Source organism: Bos taurus, unplaced genomic scaffold, assembly GCF_002263795.3.
Source record: "Bos taurus isolate L1 Dominette 01449 registration number 42190680 breed Hereford unplaced genomic scaffold, ARS-UCD2.0 Leftover_ScbfJmS_1578, whole genome shotgun sequence".
In the NCBI taxonomy this organism is placed as follows: Eukaryota; Metazoa; Chordata; class Mammalia; order Artiodactyla; family Bovidae; genus Bos; species Bos taurus.
The window spans coordinates 133,176-148,834 of NW_020190675.1; the positions used below are offsets into that span (position 1 = coordinate 133,176).

Below are 15,659 nucleotides of genomic sequence, written 5' to 3' on the forward strand. Positions count from 1 at the left end.
AGAGGGATTATGGGAAGTGGAGGGACACGCGGTGTCTCCTTTAGACCTTTCCCGAGCTCTTCAGGTTGGTGGCGGCTTATTAGTTCCGTGTTCCTTATCAGGATCTCCTGTCATAATACAACTCATGGAAATGGTTACTGTGGTGCCTGGCCAGGGTGGGCGGTTTCAATCAGTGTGCTTCCCCTAACAACTCCCCGCTGAGAGACTTCATACTCAAGATACTTGTTGGGAATTGGGGCGGAGGTCTCTTTCTTCTGTAACTTCTTCCTGCTGTGCATGGGCATAGGCCTGCCTAGCAGAGCAGAAGTCTGTCTCTCTGTCCCTGATCTAAGTTGGGGTGTTCCACATCTGAAACCAGCTTCCACCCTTTTAGTAACAGCAATTTAGTGTGAAACTGTTGGCTCCTCTCAGAGATGAAATAGACAGGGCCAAACAGGAGACCTAACAGGATGGTCATCTCTGGTCCTGGAAACAGAAGGCAACATTTGGGGTGAGGGTTGAAGGGTGTGTGATCCTTTTTGATTGGTTGGTGGTGAGGCAACAGAGCTGTGTTCCAGGAATCTTGTGTTCAGTCTGAAGTTAACATCCTCCACCTGGGTGGGGGCTCCAGTTCTGTAGAAGAACTAAAAAAGACATTGTTATGCATATTTCTTTGAGTAGGAACCAGGACCCTGTCTGCAGGCTGTACCAACCTTTGATTGTTTCTCCTGTTTCTGTATCCCCTTCCTTCCCTAATTAGCAGTTGTTTGGATCCACCCTTTGGAACTCAGGGAAGGTCAAGGAGGCTGAATGAAGCCTATATCCTACAGACAAGAAATGGAGAACACAGAACAGATCTCTACTCCAGAGCCCTACTGAGTTCTACTCAGTTTTAATTTAGGGAACTAGGCAGCTATGACTGGGATAATTTCCTGTCCAAATGGAGCATAGGACTGCCTCAGCTTGGAGTATAGACACTGAATTGGAAGTATTTCTGAGTTCCAAGTTCTAGATCTGAGTCTTGTATGATTAAAATCTCAATCCCTTGGTCTGCCATTTTGGTGTAACAGACGCAGTTAGAAGTAGTTGGAGGAGTGATAACTGGAATTTAGAAGACAAAATAAATCTCATTTCTTTTTAGAAGAATAGGCCTAAAACCCAGTCTGGACCTGGCACTTCAGGGAGACAGGTAGCCAGTTGCCTAGTTTTATAAAAAGTAAGGTCGCAGTTACTAGCTTCCAGCAGACACTGTTTTGAGAATGGTGGCATCCAAGCCTGACACGACTCAGAAAACTCAAGTGTTTAGCAATACAAGGTCTAATCTGAAAGTACACCCATAGCATCACCTAGGTATTTCCCAGGATATCTGAACCATAGCTACTCTATTTTGACTTTTAATTGTAAACTTTTCCTAATAGCCAGAGCAGATTTCACAGTTAATGATGTCAGTGTTTCTCTAGGTATGAGAAGATGCAAGAATTGGAACTCATAAAATCTTCTCCTGAAAAGATTTAACTATCTGAAGTCCTGTTCTCCTAGTTTGTCCCAGAGCACAGAGTGCCTCATTCCTGGTTTTCACCCTGAACTCCTTTCAGGGGCGTTGAGAGTTGGCAGTTGCAGCGGCCATGATTTAGTCTTTGTAGATGGCAAGTGTCAGTCTTCAGTTGGCAGAGCCTCTTTTTGCTCATAAACTTGACCATGATTTTCAGGGGGGGCATTTCATGACCATTTTGACCCATGGTGCTGAGAGTGTCCGTTCTCAGGTTTGGCAAAGATTTTGTTGACAGGCCACTCAATGTGCTGTTACTGGACTAGGCCATAAAACAGTATCCAAAATGCTCTGGACCACCTGTCTGGCTAGCCTCTTGGTCCAGGAAAATATTCCCTCTTGTTGCTTCTTCCCATATCTAGAGTTACACTGTTACCATCATCGATCTCATATGGCACTATATATTATTCTATTAGAGGCCTCACACACCCATTTGACAGTGCAAGAAACAGCAATTTTATAAAACAGGTGAAATACAAATAACATAGCCAGCACTATTAGTAAAGTCACAAGTAAGACTTAAGAGCTTCCATTAGATGTAGCCCAGTATATCTCAGGTCACCTGACTTAGTCTGCTCTGTAGAATCTTTATCTTCCAGGGAAATTATATATTGGCACCATCTATAAGGCACATAGCCCCACTTTCTAGTGTTACTAGACTGATTGTCCGTAGTATGATTTAATTGTTTCCAACACAGAGGAGACTTTAAACCTAAATTACCATAGCCTGGTGTTATCTATATAAATCCATCCCATAATTATGGGTGATTTTTCCTCCTTTGCTGGAACTTTTCTTGATGCTCTGATTGAGCTTGAGTAATAGAAAAAAGCTCAAATTTATGGCCAGAATCAGAGCAGACATTATTAATTGGCCCGGTGAGGTGCCGGGAGCCAGCAAGGGAGTTCCCATCCATGACAAGTTCATGCGGGAGAGCCCTGACAGGCAAAGCGAGTCAGGGCTCGAGGGGTCCCCTAGACCTGCCTGAGCGTCTACCCCAAAACCAGAATCTGTCTGTTTTACTATTTTATGACTTTTACCAACTCCTCTGACATTCACAGGGGGCTATCCCCGACCACCATACTCTGTAAGGAAATCAACCCGACTACCTCTCTATGAAGAAAATCCACTTACAGCTCTAGTTTATAAGTCTCCTGGGCATAATAGGAGTGTTTCAATTCAAACCCCTCTGATGACTTTCTAGCTTGCCTGACAGGTTTGTTCAGACTCCTGTGCTACGCATGTGATTGTTCATAGCCTCCCAACCAGGAGAGGCAGGTGAAGCTTCAGTTCAGTTCAGTTCAGTTGCTCAGTCGTTTCCAACTCTTTGTGACCCCATGAATCCCAGCATGCCAGGCCTCCCTGTCCATCACCTACTCCCGGAGTTCACCCAGACTCACGTCCATCGAGTCAGTGATGCCATCTAGCCATCTCATCCTCTGTCGTCCCCTTCTTCTCCTGCTCCCAATCTCTCCCAGCATCAGAGTCTTTTTCAATGAGTCAACTCTTCACATGAGGTGGACAAAGTACTGGAGTTTCAGCTTTAGCATCAGTCCTTCCAAAAAATTCCAGGGCTGATCTCCTTCAGAATGGACTGGTTGGGTCTCCTTGCAGCCCAAGGGACTCTCAAGAGTCTTCTCCAACACCACAGTTCAAAAGCATCAATTCTTCGGCGCTCAGCCTTCTTCACAGTCCAACTCTCACATCCATACATGACCACTGGAAAAACCATAGCCTTGACTAGACGAACCTTTGTTGGCAAAGTAATGTCTCTGCTTTTGAATATGCTATCTAGGTTGGTCATAACTTTCCTTCCAAGGAGTAAGCGTCTTTTAATTTCGTGGCTGCAATCACCATCTGCAGTGATTTTGGAGCCCCAAAAAATAAAGCCTGACACTGTTTCCCCTGTTTCCCCATCTATTTCCCATGAAGTGATGGGACCAGATACCATGATCTTCGTTTTATGAATGTTGAGCTTCAAGCCAACTTTTCACTCTCCTCTTTCACTTTCATCAAGAGGCTTTTTAGTTCCTCTTCACTTTCTGCCATAAAGGTGGTGTCATCTGCATATCTGAGGTTATTGATATTTCTCCCAGCGATCTTGATTCCAGCTTGTGCTTCTTCCAGTCCAGGGTTTCTCATGATGTACTCTGCATATAAGTTAAATAAGCACGGTGACAATATACAGCCTTGACCTACTCTTTTGCTATTTGGAACCAGTCTGTTGTTCCATGTCCAGTTCGAACTGTTGCTTCCTGACCTGCATACAAATTTCTCAAGAGGCTGAGCAGGTGGTCTGGTATTCCCATCTCTTTCAGAATTTTCCACAGTTTACTGTGATCCACACAGTCAAAGGCTTTGGCATAGTCAATAAAGCAGAAATAGATGTTTTTCTCGAAATCTCGCTTTTTCCATGATCCAGCGGATGTTGGTAATTTGATCTCTGGTTCCTCTGCCTTTTCTAAAACCAGCTTGAACATCGGGAAGCTCACGGTTCACATATTGCTGAAGCCTGGCTTGGAGAATTTTGAGCATTACTTTACTAGCGTGTGAGATGAGGGCACTTGTGCGGTAGTCTGAGCATTCTTTGGCATTGCCTTTCTTTGGGATTGGAATGAAAACTGACCTTTTCCAGTCCTGTGGCCACTGCTGAGTTTTCCAACTTTGCTGGCATATTGAGTGCAGCACTTTCACAGCATCATCTTTCAGGATTTGAAATAGCTCAACTGGAGTTCCATCACCTCCACTAGCTTTGTTCATAGTGATGCTTCCTAAGGCCCACTTGACTTCACATTCCAGGATATGGGGGTCTAGGTGAGTGATGAGACCATTATGATTATCTGGGTCATGAAGATCTGTTTTGTACAATTCTTCTATATATTCTTGCCACCTCTTCTTAATATCTTCTGCTTCTGTTACGTCCATACCATTTCTGTCCTTTATTGTGCCCATCTTTGCATGAAATGTTCCCTTGGTATCTCTAATTTTCTTGAAGAGATCTCTAGTCTTTCCCATTCTGTTGTTTTCCTCTATTTGTTTGCATTGATTGCTGATGGAGGCTTTTTTTAGCTCTCCTTGCTATTTTTTCGAACTTTGCATTCAGATGGGAATATCTTTCCTTTTGTCCTTTGCTTTTCACTTCTCTTTTTTCACAACTATTTGTAAGGCCTTCTCAGACAGCCATTTTTTGCATTTCTTTTCCATGGGGATGGTCTTAATCCCTGCTCCCGTACAAAGTCACAAACCTCCATCCAGAGTTCATCAGGCACTCTGTCAGATCTAGTCCCTTGAATCTATTTCTCACTTCCACTGTATAGTCATAAGGGATTTGATTTAGGTCATACCTGAATGGTCTAGTGGTTTTCCCTACTTTCTTCAATATCAGTCTGAATTTGGCAATAAGCAGTTCATCATCTGAGCCACAGTCAGCTCCTGGTCTTGTTTTTGCTGACTGTATAGAGCTTCTCCATCTTTGGCTGCAAAGAATATAATCCATCTGATTTCGGTGTTGACCATCTGGTGATGTCCATGTGTAGAGTCTTCTCTTGCGTTGTTGGAGGAGGGTGTTTGCTATGATCAGTGCGTTCTCTCGGCAAAACTCTATTAACCTTTGCCCTGCTTCACTCTGGACTCCAAGGCCAAATTTGCCTGTGACTGCAGGTGTTTCTTGACTTCCTACTTTTGCATTCCAGTCCCCTATAATGAAAAGGACATATTTTGGGGGGTGTTAGTTCTAAAAGGTCTTATAGATCTTCATAGCATCGTTCAGCTTCTTCAGCATTACTGGTTGGGGCATAGGCTTCAATTACCATGCTATTGAATGGTTTGCCTTGGAAATGAACAGCGATCATTCTGTCATTTTTGAGATTGCATCCGAGTACTGCATTTCGGACTCTCTTGTTGACCATGATGGCTACTTTATTTCTTCTAAGGGATTCCTGCCCATAGTAGTAGATATAATGATCATCTGAGTTAAATTCACCCACTCCAGTCCCTTTTAGTTCGCTGATTCCTAGAATGTTAACGTTCACTCTTGCCATCTCCTGTTTGACCACTTCCAATTTGCCTTGATTCATGGACCTGACATTCCAGGTTCCTAGGCAATATTGCTCTTTACAGCATCAATTTTGTCAATTATACCTCACTAAAACTGAAAAGGTTTTCTTTCATTTAATTACAGCAGGCACATTTGGAGTTATTCCACTTCTCATTTTAGGCACTTGCTCTCGTGCTTAAAATACATATTTACATTTTTATTTCTGAAAATGTATGCATTCTCCCCCTTCTTTAGAAAAGACAAAGTTCTAACCGTGCTTTACTGAACTCTGGGTACTCATATACACATGTGTGGGCATGCGCACGTCTCTCTCCATGCACACGTGTGGGTGTGTTTATGCGTGCAAGTGTTTGTCTGTGTACTTTTCCAAAGCTCATTTTCAGCCACACGTTCCTCTCTGTTGCATCTCACTGTCTCTCTGTCATCTCTTAGTATTCCTTTCTGTGTGAAAACCGTCAATATCCAAGAACTTGCACCTCTGGAAATGCCTTCTTTCATGTTCATTCTCTTTTTATCAAGTTGCTTGAGAACACTTCCTATTTGGAATCCAGTGTGTGACTCAAGTACTAGCAGAGGAAAACGCTTGTCAAGGTTAAGGGCCCCATGCCCCCAGAGCCCACCTCCTCTCTCAGGACCTGGTGGGTTGTGGCTGAGGCACAGCCCACAGCAGGAGGCGGTGCCGAACCTCCTGGAAGCTGGGGATGTGCTCTGCATGAAGCTCTCACTTCTGCCCCTTGCAAGTATTCTGACTCAGGGGGAACTCTTCCCGGTTAATTCCCTGACGGCATGGCTCCAGTATCCTTTAGCACCCCCTTTTGGTAGGGGCAGTCTGCTCCCAGTGGGCTGGTCATTCTCTTGGTAATCTGCGTTTTCCACAAGAAGTATTTCAAGACATTTTTAGGGCCTCAGTCCAGTCCACCTTGATTTTTTTTTTTTTTTTCAGTTGAAATCTACTTAGAATTAACTGTTTCAAATTCTGTAATTCAGTGCAATATACTTTTTAAAATTAACCTTCAGTTTCTCAGTTTACTATGAAAGGTCAAAATACGGATGTTACTTTTTTTACCATGTAGTTAATTAACCTATTTGTTGACGTTGCTGCCCCACACAGGCTCTCCGTTGCAGGGTGTGGGGTCTTTAGCTCAAGTGTGCCGTGTCTGGATCCCTGGCTGGTGATCCCACCCGGGCCCCTAAGTAAGGAGCGCCGAGTCTCAGTCAGGGGCCAGCAGGGCGGCCCTCGGGTGTCACGTGCAGAGGCATGAGTCCCAGCCCTTCGCAGGTCGGTCTCATCAGTAAAGGAGGCTCCGTTATTTGCTTCCTCAGCCGTTGCTGTCTGTCATGAGCGTCTTCCCGTCTGACACTTACAACAGATACCACACTGGCCCTCAGCACAGGCCCGCCTCTCCTGAATCTCCCTGTCTGCTCTCTATGCTGCACTCTGGACCATTTCCTCAATGCTGTGCTCCGACTTCATACGGGGCCACTCGACTGCCTTCTTGGCTGCATGACTTTTTAACGTGTTGAATCTACTGGATTGTTCACGTTGAAAATTTTCACCTCTTTTCAGTAACCACCTGTTCTTCTACAAAATTATCCACATACTTGCCTCCCTTTATTTTTCTGTGACCATGGTTCCCTCTGTGTGTCCACATGGGTGGAACCTTCCTCTGACCTCCAGATGATCCCCAAGCCGGGGCCACACCGCCTACCTCCCGTGCTTTGCCGTGGTTCCCCTCCATTTGGGGAACTTTCTTTCTGCCCTTGTCTGTGGTGTTTCAGAAACACTCTCCAAGCACATCTCAGAGTTAGGAGCAGAGGAGGCTCTGGGTGGGCACCACACTCACCCCCTTCGGTGCAGTCTCATTCCGCAGCCCTTCACGTCCACCCTCTCCTGCCGTCACCTCGTCTGTAAATTGACCATGATGACGGCAGCAAGAGCCCGCAGCCCCTCTGAGGGCTGGGGTCTGGACAACAGGCAAGGGAGGAACCTCAGGCGCCGAGAAACGGCACCGCCACCCCAGGTTACATGAGCAGCGGGCACACGTTTACAGGAGTATCTGTTCTCCATCAGAGTGAGAGCTCTGACCACAATCAATACCCTCTAAAGCTTTCAGGTGATGACAAGACCGGGAGGAGACTGAGCCCCAGGACCCCGGGGCCCCAAGGAGGCAGGAAGCACCCAGGGGCTTGTTCCCAGGAAGGCAGGCTGGACGGTGATGCGATAAAGAGAGACACCCCGAAGGGGGCTGTGACAGGGAAAACCCACACTCCGGGGCAGGGGAGGAGTCAGTTTCCTTCCTTATTCCCTGAAGCCTCCTCTGGGCTCTCGGCCACATGGACTCCACTGAGCCCAGGGACACTCTGATCGTTTGTCCCTCATAAAGAGCAGACTTGTGGACACAGAGGGGAGGGAGAGTGTGGGACGAATGGAGAGAGTAGCATGGAAACGCGCACACCAGCACGTGTAAAACAGACCACGGGGGAATGTGCCCTGTGACTCAGTGAGCTCACACAGGGCTCTGTACAACCCAGAGGGGAGGGAGGTTCTAGACGGAGGGCATGTGACACACATGGCTGATTCATGCTGATGTATGGCAGAACCAGCACCATATTGTAAAGTAATGATCCTCCAATTTAAAAAAAAGTGTGTCTCTGGGGATGAGTCCTGCGGGCAGCAGGGGTTGGCATCCTCTCTGAAGCATCTCCAGGGCCTGGTGACCCATCCACGGTGAGGACCCCACAGGGACCTCCTGATGGGTGGGCAGAGGAAGAAGCAGAGCCTGAGGCGAGGCCTTCAGAGGGAAGGACGTGCCCTGCTTGCCCACACCTGAAACAGGCGTCTCAGGAACACCCTGGGACTGTCACGGGAACAACGCCCGCTTTCAAGAAGAGGCTGTTCCCCTTCCTGCAGGGACGCTGAAGTGACAGCTGCGTGACAGGAAGCCCCAGCCCCGGAGAGGACACACCCTGTGGTCGGTCTGTCCGGAGGACACCCAGGTCTCCTCCATCCTCACAGCCTGGACCGCAGGGAGGAGACGCCATGGCCCCTGTGCTCCCCACCCTGCTCTGCCTTGGTGAGATGGGAGGGGCAGGGGGAGCCCTGGTCTGGAGGGACCCCCCAGCCAGCCTGCTCCGTCAGGGGACCCCAGGGCCTAGGAGACTCCCGGGGTGGAGAGGCACTGCTCAGGGCTGAGGGCAACCTCTCACCGGGTGCTCTCTTCCAGGGCTGAGTGTGGGCCTGAGGACCCAGGTGCAGGCCGGTGAGTCTGTCCCGGGGCCCAGCTCCCTCCTCTCGTGGGGACAAGGTCACCCCCAAGCGACGGGTACAGGGAAGGCATCTTGGGGCTCACGGAGGGGGAGTCTGGGAGGTCTGGGCTGAGAGCTGGGGCCTGGGGGGGACGCCTGGTGAGCCCGCCTCTGATTTCCTTCCAGGGACCCTCCCCAAACCCATCATCTGGGCTGAGCCGGGCTCTGTGGTCCCCTGGGGGAGCCCCGTGACCATCTGGTGTCGGGGGACCCTGGGGGCCCAGGAGTTCCATCTGGATAAAGAGGGAAGCCTGATTCTCTGGGTCAGACAGAATTCCCTGGAGCCCCGGGACAAGGCCAGGTTCTCCATCCTACACATGGGACAGGACCACGCAGGGAGCTATCGGTGCTACCACAGCACCCGCACTGGCTGGTCAGAGCGCAGTGACCCCCTGCAGCTGGTGGTGACAGGTGAGGGACTCTCGGGGGCCTCGGGCTCTGCCATCAGGAGGGGGTCTGCTCTCAGGGGCTGTCCCTCTCCCAGCGCAGCCCTGGGCGGGAGGAGGGTGGGAGCCTCACGGAACAGGCTGCCTCCTTCTCTCCTAGGATCCTACAGCAAACCCAGCCTCTCAGCCCTACCGAGCCCTGTGGTGATGTCGGGAGGGAACGTGACCCTCCAGTGTGGCCCCAGTCAGGGATTTAACAGATTCCTTCTGACTAAGGAAGGAGAAGACAAGTCCTCTTGGACCCTGGATGGAGAGCAACGAACTGACGGGCAGACCCAGGCCCTGCTCCCCGTGGGCCCTGTGACCCCCGGGCACAGGTGGATGTTCAAATGCTACAGCTTTTACAGGCACAACCCCCGGGTGTGGTCAGCCCCCAGCGACCCCCTGGAGCTCCTGGTCCCAGGTGAGGAAGTCCTGTCCTGACCCCATACATTTGTGCAGACAAGACAACGTACTGGGGTCTCTGCTCCCAGGGGAGCCCCTGTGAGAGGGTGGGGAGAGGAGCGTGGGGCTCACAGGACAGACACACAGACTGAGACACGGCGAGGCCTGGGGCCGGGTTGGGAGAGGGGGGGTCCACAGGGGAAGCGGTCCCTACAAGCCAGCGCGTGTCTCTCCCCAGGGCTGTCTGGGAAGCCCTCTCTCCTGACCCCACAGGGCCCTGTGGTCACCTCTGGACAGAACCTGACCCTCCAGTGTCGCTCTGATGTCAGCTATGCCAGATTTGTTCTGTCGAAGGAGGGGCAGGACCTCCCCCAGCGCCCTGCCCAGAGGCCCCAGGTGGGGCTCGCTCAGGCCGACTTCCCCCTGGGCCCGGTGGGCACCGTCCACGGGGGCCGGTACAGATGCTACGGTGGACATGGCCTCTCCTCTGAGTGGTCAGCCCCCAGTGAGCCCCTGGAGCTGCTGGTGGCAGGAGAGGAGACAGCGGGTAAGTCGGGGACCAGACTCTGTACAGGCCCCACCGGGGAGCCCCAGGGGTGATGCTGGGACCAGGGGGAGGGGTCCCGGGGAGGGACAGAGACAGGGTGGGGGGAGGGGAGAGACTCGGTAAAACAGAGACAGCGCTGAGGGACCAGAGAGGCCCGAGGAGTCTCGCTCAGAACCAGGCCCGGCGCCCGCACCCCCTTCCTCTCTGCAGGACGGCTCAGAGACAGACCCTCCCTCTCGGTGAGACCAGGGCCCTCGGTGGCTCCGGGGGAGACCGTGACCCTGCTGTGTCAGTCAGGAGAGAGGACGGACACCTTCCTTCTGTCCAAGGAGGGGGCAGCCCATCGCCCCCTGCGTCTGCGCTCCCAGGACCAAGACGGGCGGTACCAGGCCGAGTTCTCCTTGAGCCCTGTGACCTCAGCCCACGGGGGCACCTACAGGTGCTACGGCTCACTCAGCACAGACCCCTACCTGCTGTCACAGCCCAGTGAGCCCCTGGCGCTCGTGGTCTCAGGTGAGGCAAGGTCTGTCCGTCTCACTCAGCAGCTCGGGGCTCTGCCCTGGGAGCCCAGTGCGGTGGTGGAGGAGGGGGCGCTGAGGGAGGGGCCCCCTGAGGGAGGGGCTTCGGAGCCCGCGCCCCGCCCCTTCCTCCCGCACTGGGGTCCCGGAAGGGCAGGTGGGCAGTGCAAGGGTCTCGCGGAGGCCACAGGGCCATGCAGGGCAGAGGGGAGTGAGGTGGGGACCCCGGGTCGGCCCGGTGCACCCCTTCCTGGGCTCAACCTCCCAAGGTCCCATTCTCCCAGCCACACCCCAGATTCGAACCTATGGAGTCTCGGGGCTCTATGCTCAGGGGAGACAGCCCAGCCCAGGGCAGTGTGGGAGCCGGAAGATCTAATACCCCCTCAGGTCATCAACGGGAAACACAGGCTTCAGGGGCTCTGAGCTGCTGGGTGAAGGGGCAGGGGTCCGGGGGCCCAGGCCGGGGGAGCACGGCTGCGGAGGGGGAAACCGGCCCCGCCCCCACCCCCTTCCTGACCCCCATGGGCCTCCAGGCATCAGTTCCATCAGCTCCACCCCTCAGTGGAGTCAGAAACTGCAGAAAGGGGAGCAGGCTCTTGGGGACGTGGTGGCGGGTCTGGGGAGGAGCAGGGCTGAGTTATGCCCCCGGTTCAGGCGCCTCTGGAGACACTGATGTGGACTCCCTCACCGTCACCACACCCCCGTGCGGGCCTCAGCTTCTCCCAGTGTAAAAGGAGAGACCCGTGCCCCAGATCTTAGATTTCCTCAGTTCTGACCTGGGTGTGACTCCGCATCGGACGAGGAGCACAGGGAGCCCCCGAGGAGGTGACTGTGGGGATCTGTGCCCTCCACTGCAGCGTGTGGGGAGGGAGGGGAGGACCCAGAAGCCCCTCCACGCAGCCCGCCCCTCCCCCCGCCCCCGCTGCGGTGGGGGAGGGGACGGGACAAGGGAGGACCCTCAGCTCCAGCTGAGACCCTCGGACAGCCCCCTGCAGGTGAGGGGCCCCCAGAGCAGAAAGCTGGTGTCCTCCTGGGGGCCAGCTCAGGAGGAGCTCAGGGTGCCCACGGCCCTGGTTCCAGTCCCAGCTCTGCCACCTCCAGGCTGGGTCACCAGGGCCCGTGATCTCCCTCTCTGGGCCTCAGTCTCCTCGTCTGCAAATGGGTCGGGTGGGCTGGAGATGGACGCACAGACCCCAGCACGAGTCTGCACACAGCAGGTGCCCAGCTAAACGGCACCCTAGGCTCACTCAGGCGTCTCTGGTGCCCCAGGCCTCACGTGGTACCTGAGTGTCCTCATCGGGGTCTCGGTGACCTTCGTCCTGCTGCTCCTCGTCCTCCTCTTCCTCTTCCTCCGACACCGGGGTCAGGACAGACACAGGAAGTTGGGTGAGTAGGGAACGGGGTGACTCGGACCCCTGGAGGCCTTAGGGCATCAGACAGAGGGAAACCAAGGACATGGGAACAGTCAGCTTAAAAATTTTTTTCCTACCATGTGGAGGTTCCTTAAAAACGAAAAGCAGAATTATCATATGATCCAGCAAATCCACTGCTGGGTATATGTGGATATATACCCAGGATATATACCCAAATTAGTGTTTTGAAAAGATACAAACGTTCCAATATTCATGTAGCCAATTTACAATAGCCAAGATATGTGACCAACCCAACTGTCCAGCAACAGATGAATGAACAGAGAAAATGTGGTGTGTGTGTGTGTGTGTGTGGGTGTATATATAAATACCCACATATACATACAATGGAATATTACTCAGCCATAAAAAAGAAGGAAACTCTGCCATTTGCAACAGCACACATGGACCTAGAGAGTATTACGCTTACTGAAATAACTCAGAGGAAGATAAATGCTTTATGATAGCATTGGTACATACTGAATCTGGAAAACAATACAAAGGAACATATATGAAAAACAGAAACAGAGTCCTTGATACAGAAAAATAACTAATGGTTACCGGGGGGTTGGGCAGATGAGGGGTGTGGACTAGAGACACAGACTACTGTGTATGAAATAAGCAAGAAGCATACACTGGATAGCACAGGGAATGTAGCAATTATTTCGTAATAACTTTAAATGGAGTATAACCTATAAAAACATTGAATCATATGTTGTATGCCTGAAACTAATATATTACAAATCAACGATATTTCATTAAAAAATTTTTCCAGAATCTCAAATCTGAAAATCTAGTGGAAAAAAACACCCACTGTCAGCCCACGTGCACTCATTTAAGCCATTCCCCTCCTTCTCAATGTCACGAACTGACATGTACCACGAACCCAGGCTGCCTTCTCTCCTCCTGAATCCCACGTGGAGGGCGGGAGCACCATGTCCCCGGGGCCGAGCCTCTGTCCCGAGACCCAGCCCAGGCTGAGGCTGATTTCCAACCTCCGACAGGGGCGGCAGACCCAGGGCCTGAGGACAGGGGCCCGCAGAGCAGGTAACTCCCGCCCCAACACCCCCAGAGCCCCACCCACACCACCCCACCTTCTCCCCCTGACACAGTGTCTCCTCCTCAGCTCCAGCCCAGCCACAGGCACCCAGGACCAGGCCATCTGTGAGCAGGAGAGGCGGCGGCCCACGGGAGGGCACAGAGACTTCTGGAGGCAGTGGGGGGGATGCTCAGAAGGATGGGGGACCGGGGCTGGGGACTGAAACCCCACACAGCACTTTCGGGTGCAGGGTCGGGGGGGCACAGAGACCTCTGGAGGCCGTGGGGGGGATGCTCAGAAGGGTGGGAGACTACACAGCAGCCCCCCACCCAGGGTGCAGGGCGGGGGCTCCAGCCCTGAGGCTCTCTGAACCCTACCTAGCGGTGCCCTCTGCTCTGCTGCAGATGCTGCCGTGAGCGACACACACTCTGAGGTGGGGCTACAGCTGGACCATCGGGTGAGACCCTTGCTCCCGTCTGGCCACCACAGACCTCCTGTTGCCAAACTCAGCCCAGCGCACGCGTTGCTGTGCTCACACCCCAGCTCCAGCCACGCCCACCCCACCCCTCCTTCCCGGCTCCCAGGGTCCTGATGTGACCCCACCCTCCCCTTGCCCTGTGACCTCACGGCCCCTCCTTCAGGGCGCCATGTCCTCTGGCTGACCTTATGGTGTAGGGGTGCAGCCCAGGTCTCATGAGGATGCGTGCATCAGTGGATGGCCCACATGGCCCAGGCCCCCCTCTGTCACCCCCAGCAAAGGGCATGGGAGAGCGGGCGCCACCCCCCAGGCCCTGCAGGTACGGCAGGCGCTCAGCTCGTGGTGAGAGGGGCCCCACGCCAACAAGCTGGCGGAGTCCCAGAATGCAAGGTGCTGATGAGGAAAGTAAATCAAGAGACGGCACTGGGCGCTTGGGCAGGCAGACTCGGGAGGAAGGTCCTGAGGCAGGAGGGACGCGCTTTAGCAGGAAGACGGCTGTGTGCCAGGCCAGATCAGCAAGAGGTCCGGGCTCAGACAGAAACCAGGGCTGCACAAAGCTCCCAGAGGCTCCTGAGCATCAGGGAGGCCCCTGGAGTTTCCACCAGGAGAGAGAGCTGACCTGACCCGGAGGGCGGCGGACCCAGGAGGCACCTGTCCTGCCTCACTGCCTCCCTCCAGCACAACAGGCGGGAGGCAGGCCCCCAGGAGGGGACGGGCGCCCTGTGAGCCCCCGAGATCACTAAGGCGGGAGGCACCCCCTGTCCTCCGGTCGAGGGATTCCGGGAAGGATGGACAGATGCACAGCAGATGGGTGCCTCCTCTCCAGGCCCCCAGGCACCCCATCTCACACAACTTCCCCCCCCGCAGTCTGCTACAATCTGAAGCCCCCCAGGACGTGACCTATGCCAGCTGAACCACTCGATCGTCAGAAGGGGGATGGCCGCACCCCCGGCTCCCCCGTCAGGGAGCCCCCAGCAGAGCCCAGTGAGTACGCTGCTCTCGCCGTCCGCTAGCCCAGGAGGACCCAACCCCAGGCTCCCGGGACCGAGATCTCAGACCCCAGGAGGCACGGGAGCTGCCAGCAAATGGACACCACCTAACCACCAGCAGCCAGTACCTGGGCTCTAACAGACCACCAGGAGCCCGGGGACCCCTTTCGGGTCAACTGGTTCTACCCTCAGAAACAGCATCCTGGACCCCCGGTGGCCCAGTGGTTTAAGAGTCTGCCAGCCAATGCACAGGACATGGGTCTGATCCACTTGCTGCCGGACAGCTGAGCCTAGGGCGCTGTAGCTGCCGAAGCCCTGGTGCCCAGAGCTTCCTCTGAAGCTCTAGTCTTCCTCGAGAGAAGCCCGAGTGTGAGCAGTTCCGTGCACAGCCAGGCAGCAGCCTCCACTCGCTGCAATCAGAGAGGGCCCACACGAAGCAGGGAAGACCCAGCACAGCCACAAATAAACAGATCACTAAAAACTGAAAGGCATGTTTCAGTTTCCTTTAAAAAAGATAATTAATATCCTCATTTTATAAAGAAGACAACAGACTCTCAATTATCAGTGATTTTGAAAAAGGTCAGCACATTACTCCAAACGAAGGGAGGAACAGGGAAACAACAATGACAGGGGTAGCTACCACTGAGGACAAACAAGGAGAGGAAAATCAGAAAAGCCAGAAAGCTTCGTCCCTGAGGGCGTGGACCACTCACACATGCTAGGCACAAGGACCAAGTCAGAAAGAGAGAAGGTTGCTTTACCGCCATCAGGACACGACGGCAGGTCCTTCAGACTTTAGAAAGGTAAAACTCATAGAAGGACAGTTTTATGCTATTATAGTAGAAAATGTAGATGACACAGACCAAAAGCCTCAAAAATAAAATTTATCAAAATTATGGACATAAGGATAAACAGAAAATCTGAATTGTCCTATATGTTAAAGTGAACTCTGAGTCCAGA

General features: G+C 53.0%; 2 protein-coding genes across 3 annotated transcripts in view; both read left to right on the forward strand.

The window, feature by feature from the left end:
• Positions 1–15,659, forward strand: part of LOC790255 (leukocyte immunoglobulin-like receptor subfamily A member 6) — a 74,744-nt gene that overhangs the window by 44,963 nt on the left and 14,122 nt on the right. Inside the window, exons 1-10 of one of the 2 annotated variants that reach the window (XM_024988995.2) lie at positions 8,537–8,657; positions 8,808–8,843; positions 9,016–9,300; positions 9,436–9,738; positions 9,958–10,266; positions 10,477–10,779; positions 12,054–12,170; positions 13,198–13,240; positions 13,320–13,357; positions 13,637–13,689. In XM_024988995.2, the coding sequence (XP_024844763.1) occupies positions 8,624–8,657; positions 8,808–8,843; positions 9,016–9,300; positions 9,436–9,738; positions 9,958–10,266; positions 10,477–10,779; positions 12,054–12,170; positions 13,198–13,240; positions 13,320–13,357; positions 13,637–13,689 (1,521 nt within the window). In that variant the 5' untranslated portion in view covers positions 8,537–8,623. Of the gene's footprint in view, positions 1–8,536; positions 8,658–8,807; positions 8,844–9,015; positions 9,301–9,435; positions 9,739–9,957; positions 10,267–10,476; positions 10,780–12,053; positions 12,171–13,197; positions 13,241–13,319; positions 13,358–13,636; positions 13,690–15,659 lie in introns of those variants that run through there. The other variant, XM_059884411.1, reaches the window with a different exon arrangement.
• LOC132342123 (leukocyte immunoglobulin-like receptor subfamily B member 3) overlaps positions 1–15,659 on the forward strand; it is a gene marked incomplete in the record, with an annotated part of 90,338 nt that overhangs the window by 26,581 nt on the left and 48,098 nt on the right.